General features: G+C 35.9%; 3 protein-coding genes across 5 annotated transcripts; 2 read left to right on the forward strand and 1 right to left on the reverse strand.

The window, feature by feature from the left end:
* The first annotated feature begins 679 nt into the window (after positions 1-679).
* LOC131009288 (peroxisome biogenesis protein 22) lies at positions 680-4,801 on the forward strand. Its single transcript, XM_057936583.1, has 8 exons — positions 680-1,110; positions 2,405-2,641; positions 2,724-2,771; positions 3,366-3,422; positions 3,508-3,609; positions 3,787-3,852; positions 4,238-4,339; positions 4,548-4,801. Exons 1-8 carry the CDS (start codon positions 1,018-1,020, stop codon positions 4,644-4,646), a joined length of 804 nt encoding a protein of 267 aa, XP_057792566.1. The 5' UTR covers positions 680-1,017; the 3' UTR covers positions 4,647-4,801.
* Positions 4,802-5,770: 969 nt separating this feature from the next.
* On the forward strand, positions 5,771-9,471 carry LOC131009225 (histone-lysine N-methyltransferase ATXR2). Of its 2 annotated transcripts, XM_057936488.1 has the most exons (15): positions 5,771-5,943; positions 6,022-6,097; positions 6,283-6,368; positions 6,472-6,752; positions 6,893-7,005; positions 7,108-7,139; positions 7,403-7,554; positions 7,683-7,770; positions 7,898-7,946; positions 8,042-8,096; positions 8,172-8,241; positions 8,323-8,392; positions 8,561-8,637; positions 8,859-8,915; positions 8,991-9,471. In XM_057936488.1, the coding sequence occupies exons 1-15, from the start codon at positions 5,857-5,859 to the stop codon at positions 9,099-9,101; spliced, it is 1,404 nt and encodes a 467-aa protein (XP_057792471.1). In that variant the 5' UTR covers positions 5,771-5,856; the 3' UTR covers positions 9,102-9,471. The 2 variants fall into 2 exon arrangements, with proteins under 2 accessions (XP_057792471.1, XP_057792472.1); XM_057936489.1 differs by lacking the exon at positions 5,771-5,943 and having other exon boundaries at positions 6,228-6,368.
* On the reverse strand, positions 9,462-15,371 carry LOC131009237 (zinc finger CCCH domain-containing protein 13). 2 transcript variants are annotated; one of them, XM_057936502.1, is made up of 11 exons: positions 15,085-15,371; positions 13,039-13,152; positions 12,904-12,934; positions 11,952-12,087; positions 11,757-11,813; positions 11,187-11,284; positions 11,000-11,071; positions 10,689-10,891; positions 10,270-10,463; positions 9,910-10,122; positions 9,462-9,767 (listed from the first exon to the last, which is right to left on the reverse strand). In XM_057936502.1, exons 1-11 carry the CDS (start codon positions 15,200-15,202, stop codon positions 9,696-9,698), a joined length of 1,308 nt encoding a protein of 435 aa, XP_057792485.1. In that variant the 5' UTR covers positions 15,203-15,371; the 3' UTR covers positions 9,462-9,695. The 2 variants fall into 2 exon arrangements, with proteins under 2 accessions (XP_057792485.1, XP_057792484.1); XM_057936501.1 differs by lacking the exon at positions 15,085-15,371 and adding an exon at positions 13,258-13,868.
* Positions 15,372-15,613: the final 242 nt, after the last annotated feature.

A 15,613-nucleotide genomic window follows, 5' to 3' on the forward strand; every position in this document is an offset into this window, starting at 1 on the left:
TTCGAACTCATCAATTTCGATTAAAATACATAAATCCTTTATATTTTCTTTAGTGTATATAATATTATTTATTGCACACATAAATGAATTATACCTATCAATTAAGGGTATTATTTACAAAACATGAATTTTAAGGTTTACAAATGCAATAGAAGATCCAAATTGCGATTATAGTATTCGAATGAACTCAAATCTATTTGTTAATTAACTCGAATCAATATTCCAACTAACTTTCCTAAACAATCAATGTACCTAACCTAACCGCAACAATATGTGACGATAGTTTTTTTTTTTTTTTTTTTTTGAATTAGAACGATAGTTTTTTTTTTTTTAATTACGAGAACTATCCGAATATAATAATTATGCAACTCGCATTCAGGCGGAACTTCACCACCACTTAAATGGTGGAAAAATATCATCGCATGCAGACGGAAAACGCCCTATGTGTGATGCCTCAACATCAAATAATACAGTACCGCATACAGAGGAAAATATAAAATCACTTAAAGTAAAAAAATAGCATCGCATGCAGACGGAATTGAATCGAATACCTTTCACAAAAGACGATAATTGATCACAAATATTCTCATATTATGATGTTGTAAATTAACCTTTCTATGTTATTAAAGATATTATTAAAACATGGTATATAAATTTGATAGACTAAGACCATATTGATTATTGAAGGTATATTAAAACCTTATGCATAAATTTGATTGAAAATATTATCGCGAATATCACCGCAGCGAAGAGAGAGAATAATTGGGTTGAATTGAAAACGGTGGAATAAAACTTTGTATAAAGCAAAAAATTTCAAAACCCCCTTCTTCCTATCGCTTTCTTGCTCTTCCTTCCTCATCGATGTATTAATTCTTCTTCTTGTTATTTTTTTTTCTCAGTCTAAGTGTGAGAAGCTTCTTGAGCTTCAGTTTCCCAATTTCACTTGCCCGAATAAAAAATATATACAGAAATAAAAATATCATCAATTCAATTCATTCATTGTTTCTGCAAATTCCGATGGCTGAAAATTCCAAGGAAGATTTTCTGCAGTTGATCAAGCGAGTCGGGGCTTTCCTGACCGTCAAGATTTCGAATTTACTCCGCCGCCTGGTTTGTCTTGAATTTTCTCCATTTTCTTTTCGGTATTTTTTGTTTTGGCTGTTTTTCTTTTTCTTGGGGTTGTCTTCAATTTCATGCATTTTCCCCACTGTTTAGCTACTTATGTGGTTTCGGCTATGATTAGAATTTGTTTTTAGTTGTTGAGAAATGGGCTCTAGAGTTAATATGAGCGCTTCCAAGTTTTTCTTTCTATTTTTTTCCCCCTATTTTATATATAAAAAGAATTGTTTGGGTTTTGTGGATTTGGGGTGTGCAATTGGTTTATTCAGTTGAAATATTGTAGTGTGATTGTATGAAATTGTGGATGTGACATGAAATGTAATTATAGTTATAGACTTTTTCAGTTGAAGTTAGTCTTCGAATTTCAAGCTCAAATCTCTTCATTATATGTTAGTTTATTAGAAAGTAGATTGTATGTTGAAGGGACTGGAAAATTGGTTATAGATTAAACACCCTCAAAAGAGAGAATAGTTAAAGAAAATTGGTTATAAACTATTAAACGCTCTAGATCGATAATGGACTTAACAGAGATGTCATGAATTTAGTAATGCGGAATGTAGACGTAGTATGTCAAAATTATGATTGTTTATTTGAACTATTTTTCTTGGAATATAGTTGGCTGGGTATTCAGTCATGAATTTAGCATACTTAAGGAAGCCAAGAACATGAAGAGTGGTTTGGCTTGTTATTTATGCAAGAATCGAGCAAATAAGGATTTATTTTTCCTTTTCAGAACTTGGAGAATGATTAACTGTATTATATAGTTGCCATAGGATAACTGTTCCATTTCTTCTCTGTAAGAAATGTGATGTATTCACAAAGTGAAAAAAGAAGTGAACATTGTTTTGAGGTTTTGCACAGCTCTGAAGATGTGTGTGTGAGACTGCTGCAAAACTTGTTCATGTGCAAAAACACATGTGCTTGCTTCAGAGAAGAAAGGCACAGATGGCGAGGCCTCAAATGTACACAACGACTATCGCTGTGCCATTGCTGAGCTAGGGTGCTGAGGCTTTGTAGCTCTTTTAATGGTATACCCAAGAGACCAGACGACCTTTTTATGACACTGCTTCCAACTAATTAGAATTTAGAAGTAGTTGCGACAGTGATTAGTTTCTGAGCATAAGGATGACTACAGAATATGCAAGTTATATCTATTCAATATTCTGATCTTCAAGCACCTTGCCTTCATGTATCTCGATGTTGTTTTCAATATTTGACTTGTCTTTTGTAGCAATTAATTAGCTATCAATGGAAAGGATTATGAGTTTTGTTGAATTGACTGCAGGATTCACGATCTTTTGGGGCTGTAGCAGGGCTAGCGTTAGCAATAATTTTTACTTGGAGACTATTAAGAACACCTAGAGGACCACAACGAAGGCAACCTAAAAGGCAGGCATCATCAGCTAGTAGTTCTGGTGTTAGTAGTCATGCAAGTGCAAATGCCGGGTCGTCTGAGGTTTTCACTCCTCCAGAAGATCCCACAACCCAAAATGTTATTGATGAGTTCTTTCAGCCTTTGAAGGTAGATAGTTATTCACTCTGATTTTCTTTATTTTGTATTGTGTATTCGAATCTTGATTTGAACTTTTTTTGTCGAAATACAGCCAACTCTCAGCCAAATAGTGAGGCAAAGGTTGAACGAAGGAAGAAAGGTAATGTAAGAGACACTTTGTGGTCTTATTTCATATGCAAGCCATCTTCTCTTAGTAAGAGGAACATACAACTACAAATCTGTTCACAGATATTTGTGGTTTGTGTATAAGTTATAACACATTTGTTGACGTGGGCTTCCATTGTTTTATTAATTGATCAATTAGCGTCAGCAAACTGTTAGAAATAATGCTGGTAGGTTGATCAAATGTGAAGATGTATATCGTTGTTCGAAAAATGTGCTTTTGCCAGTTTGTGAAGTTCGCGCTTTTATAGTTCTAGATTAGAGGATGTCGGATAGGTCAATTGAATGTAATAGGTAATTAGGTATTGCATATAAGTACCCGTTATTGGTATTTGGGATTCTGTTTTGGGTACAATACATTTGAGAGTCAATAGAACTCCATGGTGTTTCTGCTTCTTGAGAAATACAATAAGTTACAAATGGCCTAAAGCTGTATTTGGTTACTAAGTTTCACATTTTGCAGTGATATAATGAGGCAGGATTGATGTTTTTCGTCGATGCTTCATCTTATTTTAACTGAGGCGTGAATGTCACAACAACTAAATTCTTCCTTCATAACTTTACTGTTCAGGTAACATGTCGTTTGCTTGGTGTAATCCTTGAAGAAAGCAGTCCAGAAGAGCTTCAGGTTCTTGCATTTCTTTTATTTACTTGTTATAGATAAAATCGTCTTTGAATTTCGCTCATTCTTGTGGTTTGCTAATTTCTGCCAGAAGCAAGCAACCGTCAGATCATCAGTTCTGGAGGTGCTGCTTGAGATCACGAAATTTTGCGATCTTTATCTCATGGAAAGAGTGCTGGATGACGAAAGTGAAGTAAAGCACTGTCTATCTCAGTTCATCGAATTTCTATTCAGATTTAAAATGTTATAGCGTCTCTCCATGCTAGAATGAAGCTTTGTTGTGCTATATAATTTGTTACTCTTTTGTTCTAATGTACCATTAATTTCATCAAGATTGCTGATACACTGATTCAATTTATCATTTATGCAGAAGAACGTTCTTGTAGCTTTGGAAAATGCTGGGGTTTTTACATCAAGTGGCTTAGTCAAAGATAAGGTAACGCCTACTTCTTGTACAAATCGTCCCGCCCTTTTTAGCTATACATTTTGGAGATGCCTTTTTGAATTCGTTTGTTCTCTGTGGTATGGGAAACGTTGTTAACTCGGACCTTACGAATTCATGGATATTCTGTTTTCTTAATTCTTGCTTCCTCTACCCCATCCTACCCCCCTCCCCCCTAGAAAAATAAAAATAAAAATTGGAAAACACTCGTCCTGGCTGAAGTCTTTCTACGTTTCAATTGTCATTGTCATCATATTGTAGGAGAATACTACTACGCGTTCATGTGGCTGGTCATGATTTTGAATTATCGTTTTCACACTTTTTTCCAGCTGAAATTCATGTTAAAAGTTTTTGCATGATCTAATACTTGAACCTTCAGGTTCTTTTCTGTAGCACTGAGATTGGACGGACGTCGTTTGTGAGACAACTCGAACCAGATTGGCATATAGACTCGAATCCGGAAATCACTACCCAGTTAGCTGTACGTACCTCCTTCTTCTTCTTCTTTTTATCAATATCTAAAGTACTAGTATTACTTGCATCGATATTTTAGTTGCGTTCATGCATTCTATTCGTGCACATTTGTCTACGTATCAAGACTCCGTCCCTAGCTCTAGAAGTTCCGACTCTCCCACTTTCGTATGCTCAACTATAACTGTGAAATTGACTCCCTTTAAATCATTCTCCAGAGGTTCATCAAGTCCCAACTTCACGTATCCCCCGTGCAGCTCGAACGACCCGCTGCCAACGTATTCACGACCCCGTCGTTGGAACAATTCTTTGCTTGAGTGATGATGTGCACTAGTAAGGTAAAACATAGTTTCTTGCTCATTTTTACATTTGTTGTTAGCTTTGGCTTCACCTTCAACTTCAGATTGTACCTTTCGCTCCAACTCTAGTTCATCAATGTACTTTATAAATAATGCATGAGAATTGAGAAAAAGTTGTTTTTTTTTTCTTTTCTTTTTTCCTTTTTTCTGGTTTAGTAGAAGAATATTTCTGCGTTTTGTATTCTATTATTTCAAAGCTTTGTTGCATGTGTTACCATTGTGGTGATGCAAATGAAATATGAAAAGATTATAATTGCAATTGAAAGATGAGATTGCAAAAAAGTTCAATACAAACATACGAATATTCAAAGCATTATTTAGAAAATCGAACTAGTGAGTAGTGATTATATCGATTGGATTTGTTCACAAATATTTGTATTTTTTTTGTGAGGCGGACAAATATTTGTAAATTATTTACACATAACACAATATTAATAATTTAGTGAACTCTAAAATTAGACTATTAGTAGAATCTATGTCTATTATTTTCATTACCACAATAAATGGTTGATATTATGGTTATGTCATCAAATTTTAATTTTTGCAATTATAACGTTCTAAGATTTTGCGGCGAAATCTGTCTTGATCATTGCGTTGAATCAATCACAATATTTTATATAATTAATGAAGTTACACATAACCTATTATATAAATTTACATTGAAATAACACTAATTTTTGTATTTAAAATGAAGTGTAGTATATTGATTAAAAAAATACGATTTATTTTTTCTTACAGGAATATGATTATCAATAAAAAATCTATACATGTTAAAAAAATTGTAAGCTTGCGGGCCCAATGGATTAGCTCGAAAATGAGTGAGTTAGGCCTAAGGTCGAAATATTTTAATCCAAAAAATAAAAATATCGATTAGCCCGAATCAAAATTAATCCGAAACTGAATGGATTGATCCGAAATCAAATGGGTCGGGCCCAATTGACATTTCTGGAGATGAGCTTAGTCGATAGGCATCCGTTATAATCAAAATATTTAAATATCATGTTAAAATTGTATATATGAATAAATATTAGTACTATTTAATCAAGAAAAATGCATATTATAAACGTATTTATTTTATTTTTATTTTTATTTTTTTTAATGGAGGCGCAATATAAGCGGAGTTGCAGCGACGAGCAGAAGCAGACGGAAAAGCTGTGAGAGTGTTGAAATGGAGGCTTCAAGCTGCCCAATCGACGCCCAATTTTCCGAAAAAATCTCGATTCTTCTCAGCCCTCCGCCGCTCCCACAAGTTCAGGCAAGTAAAATAATCTATAAATGCACTATTTTCCAGTAAGTTGGGGATTATTGAGAGTGAATTAGTGCTTTCCCACAGGAATACTTTGAAGAGCTTGTTTCTGAAAGGAAATGTAATGGAATCAAAGTGAAATTAGATGGAGAGCATGGAAAAGGTATTTTCCTTTTCATTGTGTTATTATGGTGTAATGTTATTTAATTGCACACACACACAAATATGTGTATATAATGTTTCAATGTGAAGTTTGGTTTTTTGTGTTTGAGTTTCTATGGGAATTTTCCTAGATTTTGATGTATGTGATGGTGGAATGGTGTGATGCTGTGGTGAAAATAACTGTAGGGGTTTATAGCGAGGTAGATTTTCGAGAAGATGACCTAATTTTGAAGGATCAAATACTTGTTGGTGCCCAACATTCATCTAATAAGGTATTGGATTATGTGAATATATTACCTCATAATCTTCTTTACTGGTGAGTTTCTCTGTGGTGACTTGATTTAATTAAAAAAAAAAAATTGTTGCTTGGGGAAGGTCAATTGTATGGTGTGTAGTTTCTGCTTCCAATTCATTGGCTCGATAGAGCTTCAAATTGGGAGGAAGTTATATTTGGAAGAGTTAGGGATCTCTGCAGATGGAGAATGTGGGTCTTCTGGTGGAATGGAATGTAGTAGTTCGTCTGAGAAAACTCGTCTGTCGCATACTACTATCCAGTCATTGATGGATGGGTGCTTGCGGCTGCCATATTCAGAGAACTTCCCTCTGCCTCCAGTTTTTCCTTGCCTGGGAGGATGCAAAGAAGCTTATTATTGCAGGTAGTTTACATACTCAGTATAAAGGTTCTTGACAAAACCATCTGATTGGAGCAGTGTGATATATGTCTTCTATCTTAGTCTTCATTTTCTTAAGATGTATATTCATCTGAGCATCAGATAATATAATTCACTTTTTGTAGCAAATCTTGTGCGCAAGCTGACTGGGACTCGTTCCACTCTTTACTCTGCATTGGGCATGGATCATCATCTCCTAATAGAGAAGCGCTTTTGAAATTCATGAAGCATGCTGATGGTAAAGCTATAGATCATGTTGGTGAAATCATAATTGCCATCCTTCTATTTATGGTTGTTTTTCTGGGTTGATTAACATGCTCCCACCATCTGCTTTCTCCAGAGACAAATGATATCTTCATCCCTGCTGCCAAGGTAATTTGCCTAATATGCAAAAATATAATTCACATAATCTCAACAAAATAAGAGAGAATGAATAGATAAGTTGTCGGCTGCCAATGTTGTGATAAAGGTCACTACGGAAACATTGTTTTTTTGTTTTCTCATTATAATATCTTCTTCACATGAGCACACAACCAGATTGTATCTGATTTAATAAGCACAAAACCAGACACATGTGAAAGTGTCTCTTTTGTTTATTTGTAATTTTTTTTATATATATTTGGTTCTTGGTGCAGGTAATTTCCTCCACCATTTTGAGATACCGAAAGTTGAAAGCAGCTCGTGTTGAACAGCAGGGGAAGCACGTTACGTCAGATCCGCACGACAATTGCATATTCCCTTTGCTATTAGAGGCTTGGAAGCCAGTGTCGATGGGATTCAAGAGAAGGTAATTCAGATAAACTTACTATATAAAATAAGCCACCGGAATCTTGAATCTGGAAACTGGGGCCTTACTGTGAGATGCAGTTAAGATAAGCCTGCATAGTTTAAAAGTTGAGTTTTTCTGGTCTGTAGGTGGTGGGACTGCATTGCTCTGCCAGACGATGTTGATTCTTGTGATGAAGTCGACTTCAGAATGCAAATAAAGGACTTAGCATTTGAGGTAATCCGTGCTTATGTGCTTTAGCGGCAATATAGAATGCTTGTTTAACCAAAAATAGAAGGGGACTTTGCTTTTCTATTCACGTGGCTAGTTAATGTAAGTTAATCACTTGTTTTCAATTGTTTAGTCGTTGCAGCTGCTGAAGGAAGCCATCTACAACAGGGAATGTGCACCGTGTATCCTACCCATTGCTGAATGATCTGCAATTTATTATTGAACACTTGTACGCACTGTGCTTTATTTCCAACTTGAAGTCCTTAACCTTTCCAAGTATTTTCCCTCGACATCTATGGTCATATTATTGGCATGTTTGAGCTGAATAACCTGTAAGTCCATCGCTATTGTTCATTAAGTCAATGAGTCAAGTGTGTCACCTAACTCACAGATATCTTATATTCCAGTGATTTGGTTGTAGCATCCCCAGTCGAGGATTACTTTTTGTACATCGATGATCTTCCTCTCTCCCAAAAGGTTTGGATGCATTTCGTGTTTCATGGCAATTAAAGCTCTGGAATCATTTTAGGCTTATTATAAAACAAAACTTCATTGCAGGAAGAAGCTGAGAAGACTACAAAACCTTTCCTTGATGCTCTTGGCGAGGACTATTCTGTTTCATGCGAAGGTATTACATCTTTGTAAATTCTAAGGGCTTGAATCCATGAATCTTTGTGGATTACAAAGATTTGATAATTTGTCTCTAATATTGATGCGGACACCTCTACTTTTTCATCATATGTTTAAAGAGAATACTTATATCTTGTGACTGACTTTTGTTCATAAATCTGCATAGGTACTGCATTTTTCCCTTTGCAGAGTTGTATGAATCATTCATGTATCCCTAATGCCAAAGCATTTAAGCGCGAAGAGGTATGTATACCAATCCCTTTAATACATTTTCTGTCATCATATCACCTCGATCCTACATCCTTGACCTCTGGATTTGATCATCATATCTTCAAAACTTGAACCATAACCGTCATATTATGTTGCAATCAAGCTTCATAAGGCTACCGTTTCTTTTGCTCATTCTCGCCAAGGCTGTATTACGTTGAACCAGATGCTTACGGAGGGTTCTTTTGTTTGATCAGGATAGGGACGGTAGAGCTACTATACTTGCTCTTCGACCTATTTCAAAGGAGGAAGAGGTATTCCTGTTCTTCATAATCATGCTTTATGAGCTAAAGATAAATGCAGTGAGCTTCAAATTCTTGTCTCTCCAGATAACTATATCGTACATCGATGAAGATCTTCCCTACGAAGAAAGGCAACTACTACTCGCTGACTACGGCTTCACATGTAAATGCCCCAGATGTGTAGAGGAAGCACCGTAAGCCAAATTAACTGGCCCTATCTCATTGAGACCGCGTCTCGAGAAATTTCGGGTGTTGTACGATTTCCAGAGACTGCCGCAGAAGCAACGGGCTGATGCAGCTCGAAATCGGGTGCTATTTGCTCAGATTAGTTTTACCTAGATTCTTTACCTTTAGTTAAGATCTCAAAATTTTCCTTTTCTTCAAGTCGTTTTGATAGATTATCTAACTTTTTATGTAGTTTGTGACCATGAAAAGATGCAGCCACTATTTGAGCGTTTGATATAGTTAGTTTATGGATAGTGTTTTTGGATAGTGTTTTTTTTGATACAGCAGAAAAAATTGATGTAGAGAAATCTCAAATGCCAATAACACCTTGAGTTATGGATAACTGCCATTTCTATAATGTCTACATATAGAAACGAAGATTTAATGAGCTATTTATATAAGTTACAAAAAGTGAATACCAACAAGACATGATATTTTCAAAGATCTTTGAATTAGGTGAAATGGGAAATGATAAAAACAGCCACCCTAATTTCTGTACAAGAATTTGAAAATGTGACAGCTCCAGATCTTACAAAATTTGGTATAATGCATACAATGGATATAGAATCAAACGATATCCACTTCGACTGTCTCCTCATCTACTCCGTCGACATCGACAGTCTCATCATCGCCTTTGTACTGCAAACAAGTCGAGTTTATCGGGGAACAAATGATTAGAAATTCAGAACTAGAAAATCCTCAAAAAGTAAACGAGCACGACATGAAGATGCGTTTTTCAAGCAGGATGTTTACATATTGCATCATATTTAGATAAAAATACCTGCATATAAGCATTCTGAGGGATAGGAGGTGGGGGCGGCAGAAATGGTAAGCGGGAGGTCTTGAATGCATCTTCCGATCCATTAGATCCGTTCGAGTGACCAACAGCAACATGAAACCTCTCATCTGTTTCAGCAACCTCGACATCTTCATCACTTGCATTTGCAGCTATACCAGTTGAGGGCAGTATAATGCCCGTCTCCGTTGCCTTGTACTGCAGAATTTCATCAAAAGCAAGAAGTATTACAACACTACTTTCCCGAGATTATACACCAAACTAGAAAAAAGTCCAGTGTACATAATTATATGGCAAATGCATCATTAGATTGTATGCATTCTATTGGGAACGAACAGAGAGCACCTTGTCAGTAGAATCGGTATCAGCGGGCAGGTATGAGCCTCTCCTGGACTTCTCTTCATTTGCTGACAGCCCACGACTATTATACATATCATCATCTGCTTCTGGTTTCTTGCTATTGCTAAAATGCTCGTGATTCCTGGATGATCGAAGAGGCTTTTCAACCCTAATTTTTCCCACCTCAGTTCTTCCCCCAACTGGAGTGATTGAACAAATTAGAAATTTGTAAGCTTGGGCTGAGAGATGCATAATGGAACCATGAACGAAGCAGTTGCTTTACAGAGAAAAAGAAGAAGTAAAAGACACATGATTTAAATAGGCTAGGACACCAATGATAGTTTAAAGTGAGATGCATTTACATTTTAAAATGCTACACGAGTTAAATAACAAAAGGCCTGTGTATACACATATAGTTTAAATACCTTGATGTGATGCCTCCTGAGCTTCGAGGGAAACACGTGACCTCTTCCTGCGTGGGGAAGAATCCAGCTGTCCCTCATTCAATGGGCTCGTAAAACCACCATTTACGTCATCACTCAAGGCTTTGATTTTTGGATCATCGTCGTTCCCTTCTCCAACATCTGAGTCAAGCTGCTCGCCCAACTTCTGAAACTGAGCCTGTGATCTGTGAAACAAAAATGCCATGCAAGTCATTACAAACTTAATTCATAGACTGAGAAACTAAGGCAATAAAGTGGAAAAAGAAAATACTATTATCAAGCCAAATGCATACCTCTTCAGTTCGTCTTGTAACCGCAAGTGACGGTTATGTGCTTTAATGAACTTCTTTATCTTTGTAGTGAACCTAGAGAAAAAAGTTCAATCCAAGTGTAATGTAAAACTGCAATAAATTTCTCTAAGATTAATCAAACTATAAGACTACAATTGGTAAGAACTTAGAAGTCATTTAGTAGCGATACCTTTTCCCCTCTTCTTTCTCTTTAGAAAGTTGCATCTCAAGTTCATGAATTTTGAAAGTTAATGAATCGGCTTCCTTAACCTTATCCTCTAGGTAAATCTGTCCAGGAAGCACAAATATATAATTTAGAATCAAAGAAGAAAGCAAATGTACTTAAAATTTGATAATACGTCTTGAGGACAGATTTTTGTAATAACCTACAACTCCAGGTGGTCATGCCAAAATGTTATGAACGAACAAAAGTAACGATGAACTTTTGAGAGCGCTAAGAGGGGTACCAGGTTCTATACAAGTGAACAATTTAGGGCAAAGATGACAATGGAACAACTAATACGACTACGATCTAGCCTGTCCATTGAGTCAGCAGCATAAACCTCACATTGAATCCTACATCTTGTATGCATTTTCTTTCCTTACATAAACATAATTGGGTTTTAGACTTGAAATGTTATTATTTTTACTGTACATGAAAAACAAAATAAAATTATTTCTTGTGAAGCAAAGCTGAAAGAGGACTGCACCACAATACCATACAGGCTTCAGCTACAACAACACAAAAGATAAAACTAACCTCTAGCTGTTGCTTGTCATCCTCCAGCAGCTTAATTTCAGAGTGTATTTCTCTCAGCTGTAGAGAAAAAAAAGAAAAAGAAAAAAAAGATGAAGATGCCAATAATGGGACAGCTAGAAGATGAAAGAAGCCCTAAACGACACAAGAAGTTTCTCGGGCACTTCTATAAAATCAGAAGATCACTATCCATCTGACCTGCGCATCAATTTGCATTTTGGCTTCAGAGGATGCCAGTCTTCTATCTTTGATTTGATCTTCAGTCCCATCCGACATCCTGCCGGAGTAATCACTATGGCCATCCAAATGCCTTCTCTTTCTTGTATTTCTGTCACTGCAATGAAGAAATATAAAGGAGGCAAATTTTAGCTTAATCTCAGACCATTCATTATTATACAAATGAATTCTGATGGATATATAATACCATAAACATGCAGCATGAAGTATAGAAAACTGATCATGTGCTATTAGTTAAAGCAGCCAAGAGTTGCAACAGTTATAATTAAAGAAAAAGCACTGATTGACAAAAGTCCATCCAGACAGTCGGTCACATAAAACAATATAAAGTTCAAGAGAGAGAACTTTAACCTTTAAATTTCATTAGGCAAACCCTCAGGTATGTTGCATAAAAACAGTACCAACAGCCAAGTCAGATCTCTTCCACCATCTTAAAAAAAATGCTCAATATCTTGGACAAGAACTAGACCAGATTTTGATCTTAGACTTTTAATGTTAAAATAAATCTTTTTTTACAAGAACTAGACCAGATTTTGATCTCCGATCTTTTAATGTAAAAATAATGAAGTCAGGAGCTAAAATGCCACAAGAGTCAAACTCTATAGTCTATATATTTCGTTATGCATGATCAAGTGTGTGGTAATTATTTAAATTTGTCACTGTGAAAGGTAGTATCTAATCACATTCATTATCAACTTTAGCACACAACCCCAGACACACTCCAACAGATTACAATAAATGGTGCACTTAGAACGTCAACAAAAAAGACGAATAAAAAATAGTGGTAGCCATCTGCACACATCATATTATCCATCCTAACAAAATAAGAACGTTCCATGTCATCGAAGCAGCCAAGTTTCATGCGAGTACGAGTATATATAGGATAAAAGCAGAAAATTTTTACTGAACCTACATCCTTTTCCCAAGAGAGCGAGGACTATCTCCTGCAAAACAGAGGAACAAAAATAAAAAAACAAACCAATTTGAAGACCATGATATACTAAGGTAATGGCAAAACAGGATCCAAATGGAAAGATGTGTCTCTTACCATGAGAGGTGTGTCTTTCTTTGGCGTCTCGTCTATCTGGTGAGCTGCGCAATGGAGAACGGATCCTGTCGAGCCTTTCTCGCAAGTCACCACCGCCCCGAAACTCCTGCTTTCCTGCAATACGGAGAAACGTCATAAAACATATAATGATCAGTTGTAATCTCACAACAGACACAACCAGGGAGCCCAAGCCAGTAATTGATAATAAGTTAAGCTTACCATTACTAGAACAAATGAGTAACATAATAATGAAAAGTTTTAGTGCCTTCTTGCAGATTCCATATGAGCCATAGAAATAAAGGCTCTTTGTGTAAAGATAGATAAAGATATACCAAGAGCTTTTACAGAATGAAAATCCTTCAAGGATCATTGAAGCAACTCAAAATATAGAAATCCTCTGCCCAGCTGTGATAATAATATAAATCAATGGTGCAGATTCTTCACATGCCTGTACAATATTAATAACTATATCCTTCCATGTGCAATACATTGGCATCATCAGTATACAGTCACCAGCCAAGAAAGCCAATAGATCCCTTCCCAGTATCTTTCAATGAGAAACCATATGTAGAAAATACCACTCTCTCCAAGAACATACACAGTGCAGAATATAATGGGATATGCATCCGCAATTTGGATGGCCCTTGACATTCGTATAGAAGTCAGATCAAGAAAATACCACATCCTCTACAAACTGCAGCAATTCCAAAGACCTATATCTGATCCCTCTTATAAAACAGCAGATTCAAGATGGACAACGATTAACCAAGAGCAGCCGAGAAAACAACACCAAAAGTAGCATTAAGATAAACCAACCAGCATAATCCATTCTGATAAGAGGTACTAGGTTAGAATGATTCATAAAATCTGAACAAGCAGTATCTTGGACAAAGATTTTTAATTCCCACTGAGATGACACAAGATCCAGGCAAGCATCATCAGTAAGCATGAACATAATGCAGGGGCAACTAGAATGCAGAACCATTCATGAAACTAAGTTGCTAACCAGTAAAAAGGCGGTATGGGCGTAAGTTGCAGAAAAATGAGTGCAAGAAATCCCTCACCCCTATAACCTCATATTCAGAGTTAACCAGGTCCATATTATGTCACCAATAGCCATCTATTATATCTAATTTTTTACACTGAAAAGAGGAAAATCCATGACTCGTGAACACACAGAGGATCATAGTGCATGTTCTCCAAGTCGGGCAGTCAAAAGTTGTGTAATACTACCAAGTATCAAATCAGGAGTAATCATTTCCTCCAAAAGAAGACATGGGAAAGGAAGTGCAGAAGTCATCATAAGTAATATAATAATCAACCTCAACAAAGGCATGAATTAGCCTGTCCATTTGGAGTCCTCATGGACCATTCACCCTTCTGTTTGGTAACAAAAACTCTCTACAAAGATGTGTCAATAAGTATACATTCACAGACAGCTTCGATATCAGGACATGTGATTATCAAAAACTTACAGTCCACGTAAAAAATGTAAATTTTGGAGTCCTAACATAAAATCTGCCTAACATAAATAGTTAAAGCTTGACAGGGAAAAAACTAACATCACTGAAGGTATATTAAAAACACAAAGATTATAGACTACACACATGGTCTCAAAGACTCCATCCATTATCCCTTGCATCCAAACAAAACAAAGAAGGGGGAAAATTCTCTCTTCATTCTCCTAACAGAAATCATCATTTCACCACCATTCCTATTTTCCAATATTTCTCAAGGAATCAATATTCACACTTTTAAGAGGTGGAGGGATTCTAAAACCAATATCACACTCTCTATAGTTATTAACTGAGTAGAAAGCAGGGCAATGAAAAAAAAATTGAGGTCATGAAATTGAAAGGGGAAAAAAAAAACGCCAACACACACACACAACTAAACAAAAACAACAGAAAATAATGTACAGTTGTATATAAGCTGCTGAAATCCTCTAATAAATAATCAATAGCTTGAAACTGAAAGCTGAGGTAAAATAGAGCGATGAAAGATGAGTTTCACTCCGAACAAGGATTGCATACAAATGATATATACCATTAAAAGAGCGGCGGAGCTCGGCGTCGCCATGGGCGAAGTTGCAGAACTGGCGAGAGCAGCGGCCCCTTTGGTACAGCAGACATAGCTTAGTCTTGTACAGTTTCCTCTCTACCATATTTTTCTCCTTAAGCTCTTCTTGAATTGAATTCCCCCTTCCAATCCAATCTGATTACCAGCGATGTTAAAAGGCAGAAACCCTAATTTTGGAAATTGGGAGCTGAAGATGAGACGGCAATGGCGATTAACTGTCACCCCACGATCAATATAAAACGAAACTAGTGAAAAAATGCACTAAATTTTTTAATAGTAGTAGTTTTTATTTAAATACCACCATTTGTCTTCTTTTTTTTAAAGCAAATCTTTTTACAAAGTCACTTTAACTTGCACTAAATTTTTTCTGCTAAAAAAAATGCACTAAATTTTTTAATATATATATTATAATAAATTAACCTATTTATTATGTATAATTTTTTTTTGAGACGACCTATTTATTAAATTTGAAAATATAATTTGCACAATGTCATGT

Source organism: Salvia miltiorrhiza, chromosome 2 (genome assembly GCF_028751815.1).
Source record: "Salvia miltiorrhiza cultivar Shanhuang (shh) chromosome 2, IMPLAD_Smil_shh, whole genome shotgun sequence".
Lineage (NCBI taxonomy): Eukaryota > Viridiplantae > Streptophyta > Magnoliopsida > Lamiales > Lamiaceae > Salvia > Salvia miltiorrhiza.

Excerpts from the sequence above, each read along its gene's own strand:
- LOC131009288 (XM_057936583.1), top strand. The coding sequence starts at position 1,018 with ATGGCTGAAAATTCCAAGGAAGATTTTCTGCAGTTGATCAAGCGAGTC. Across the intron at positions 3,423-3,507 it reads GCAGTCCAGAAGAGCTTCAG|AAGCAAGCAACCGTCAGATC; the intron begins GTTCTTGCATTT and ends AATTTCTGCCAG. Across the intron at positions 4,340-4,547 it reads AAATCACTACCCAGTTAGCT|AGGTTCATCAAGTCCCAACT; the intron begins GTACGTACCTCC and ends ATCATTCTCCAG.
- LOC131009225 (XM_057936488.1), top strand. The coding sequence starts at position 5,857 with ATGGAGGCTTCAAGCTGCCCAATCGACGCCCAATTTTCCGAAAAAATC. Across the intron at positions 6,369-6,471 it reads CCCAACATTCATCTAATAAG|GTCAATTGTATGGTGTGTAG; the intron begins GTATTGGATTAT and ends TGCTTGGGGAAG. Across the intron at positions 7,555-7,682 it reads TCGATGGGATTCAAGAGAAG|GTGGTGGGACTGCATTGCTC; the intron begins GTAATTCAGATA and ends TCTGGTCTGTAG.
- LOC131009237 (XM_057936501.1), bottom strand. The coding sequence starts at position 13,408 with ATGATCCTTGAAGGATTTTCATTCTGTAAAAGCTCTTGGTATATCTTT. Across the intron at positions 11,814-11,951 it reads AAATGCAAATTGATGCGCAG|CTGAGAGAAATACACTCTGA; the intron begins GTCAGATGGATA and ends TTTTCTCTACAG. Across the intron at positions 11,285-11,756 it reads ATGACAAGCAACAGCTAGAG|ATTTACCTAGAGGATAAGGT; the intron begins GTTAGTTTTATC and ends CTTCCTGGACAG.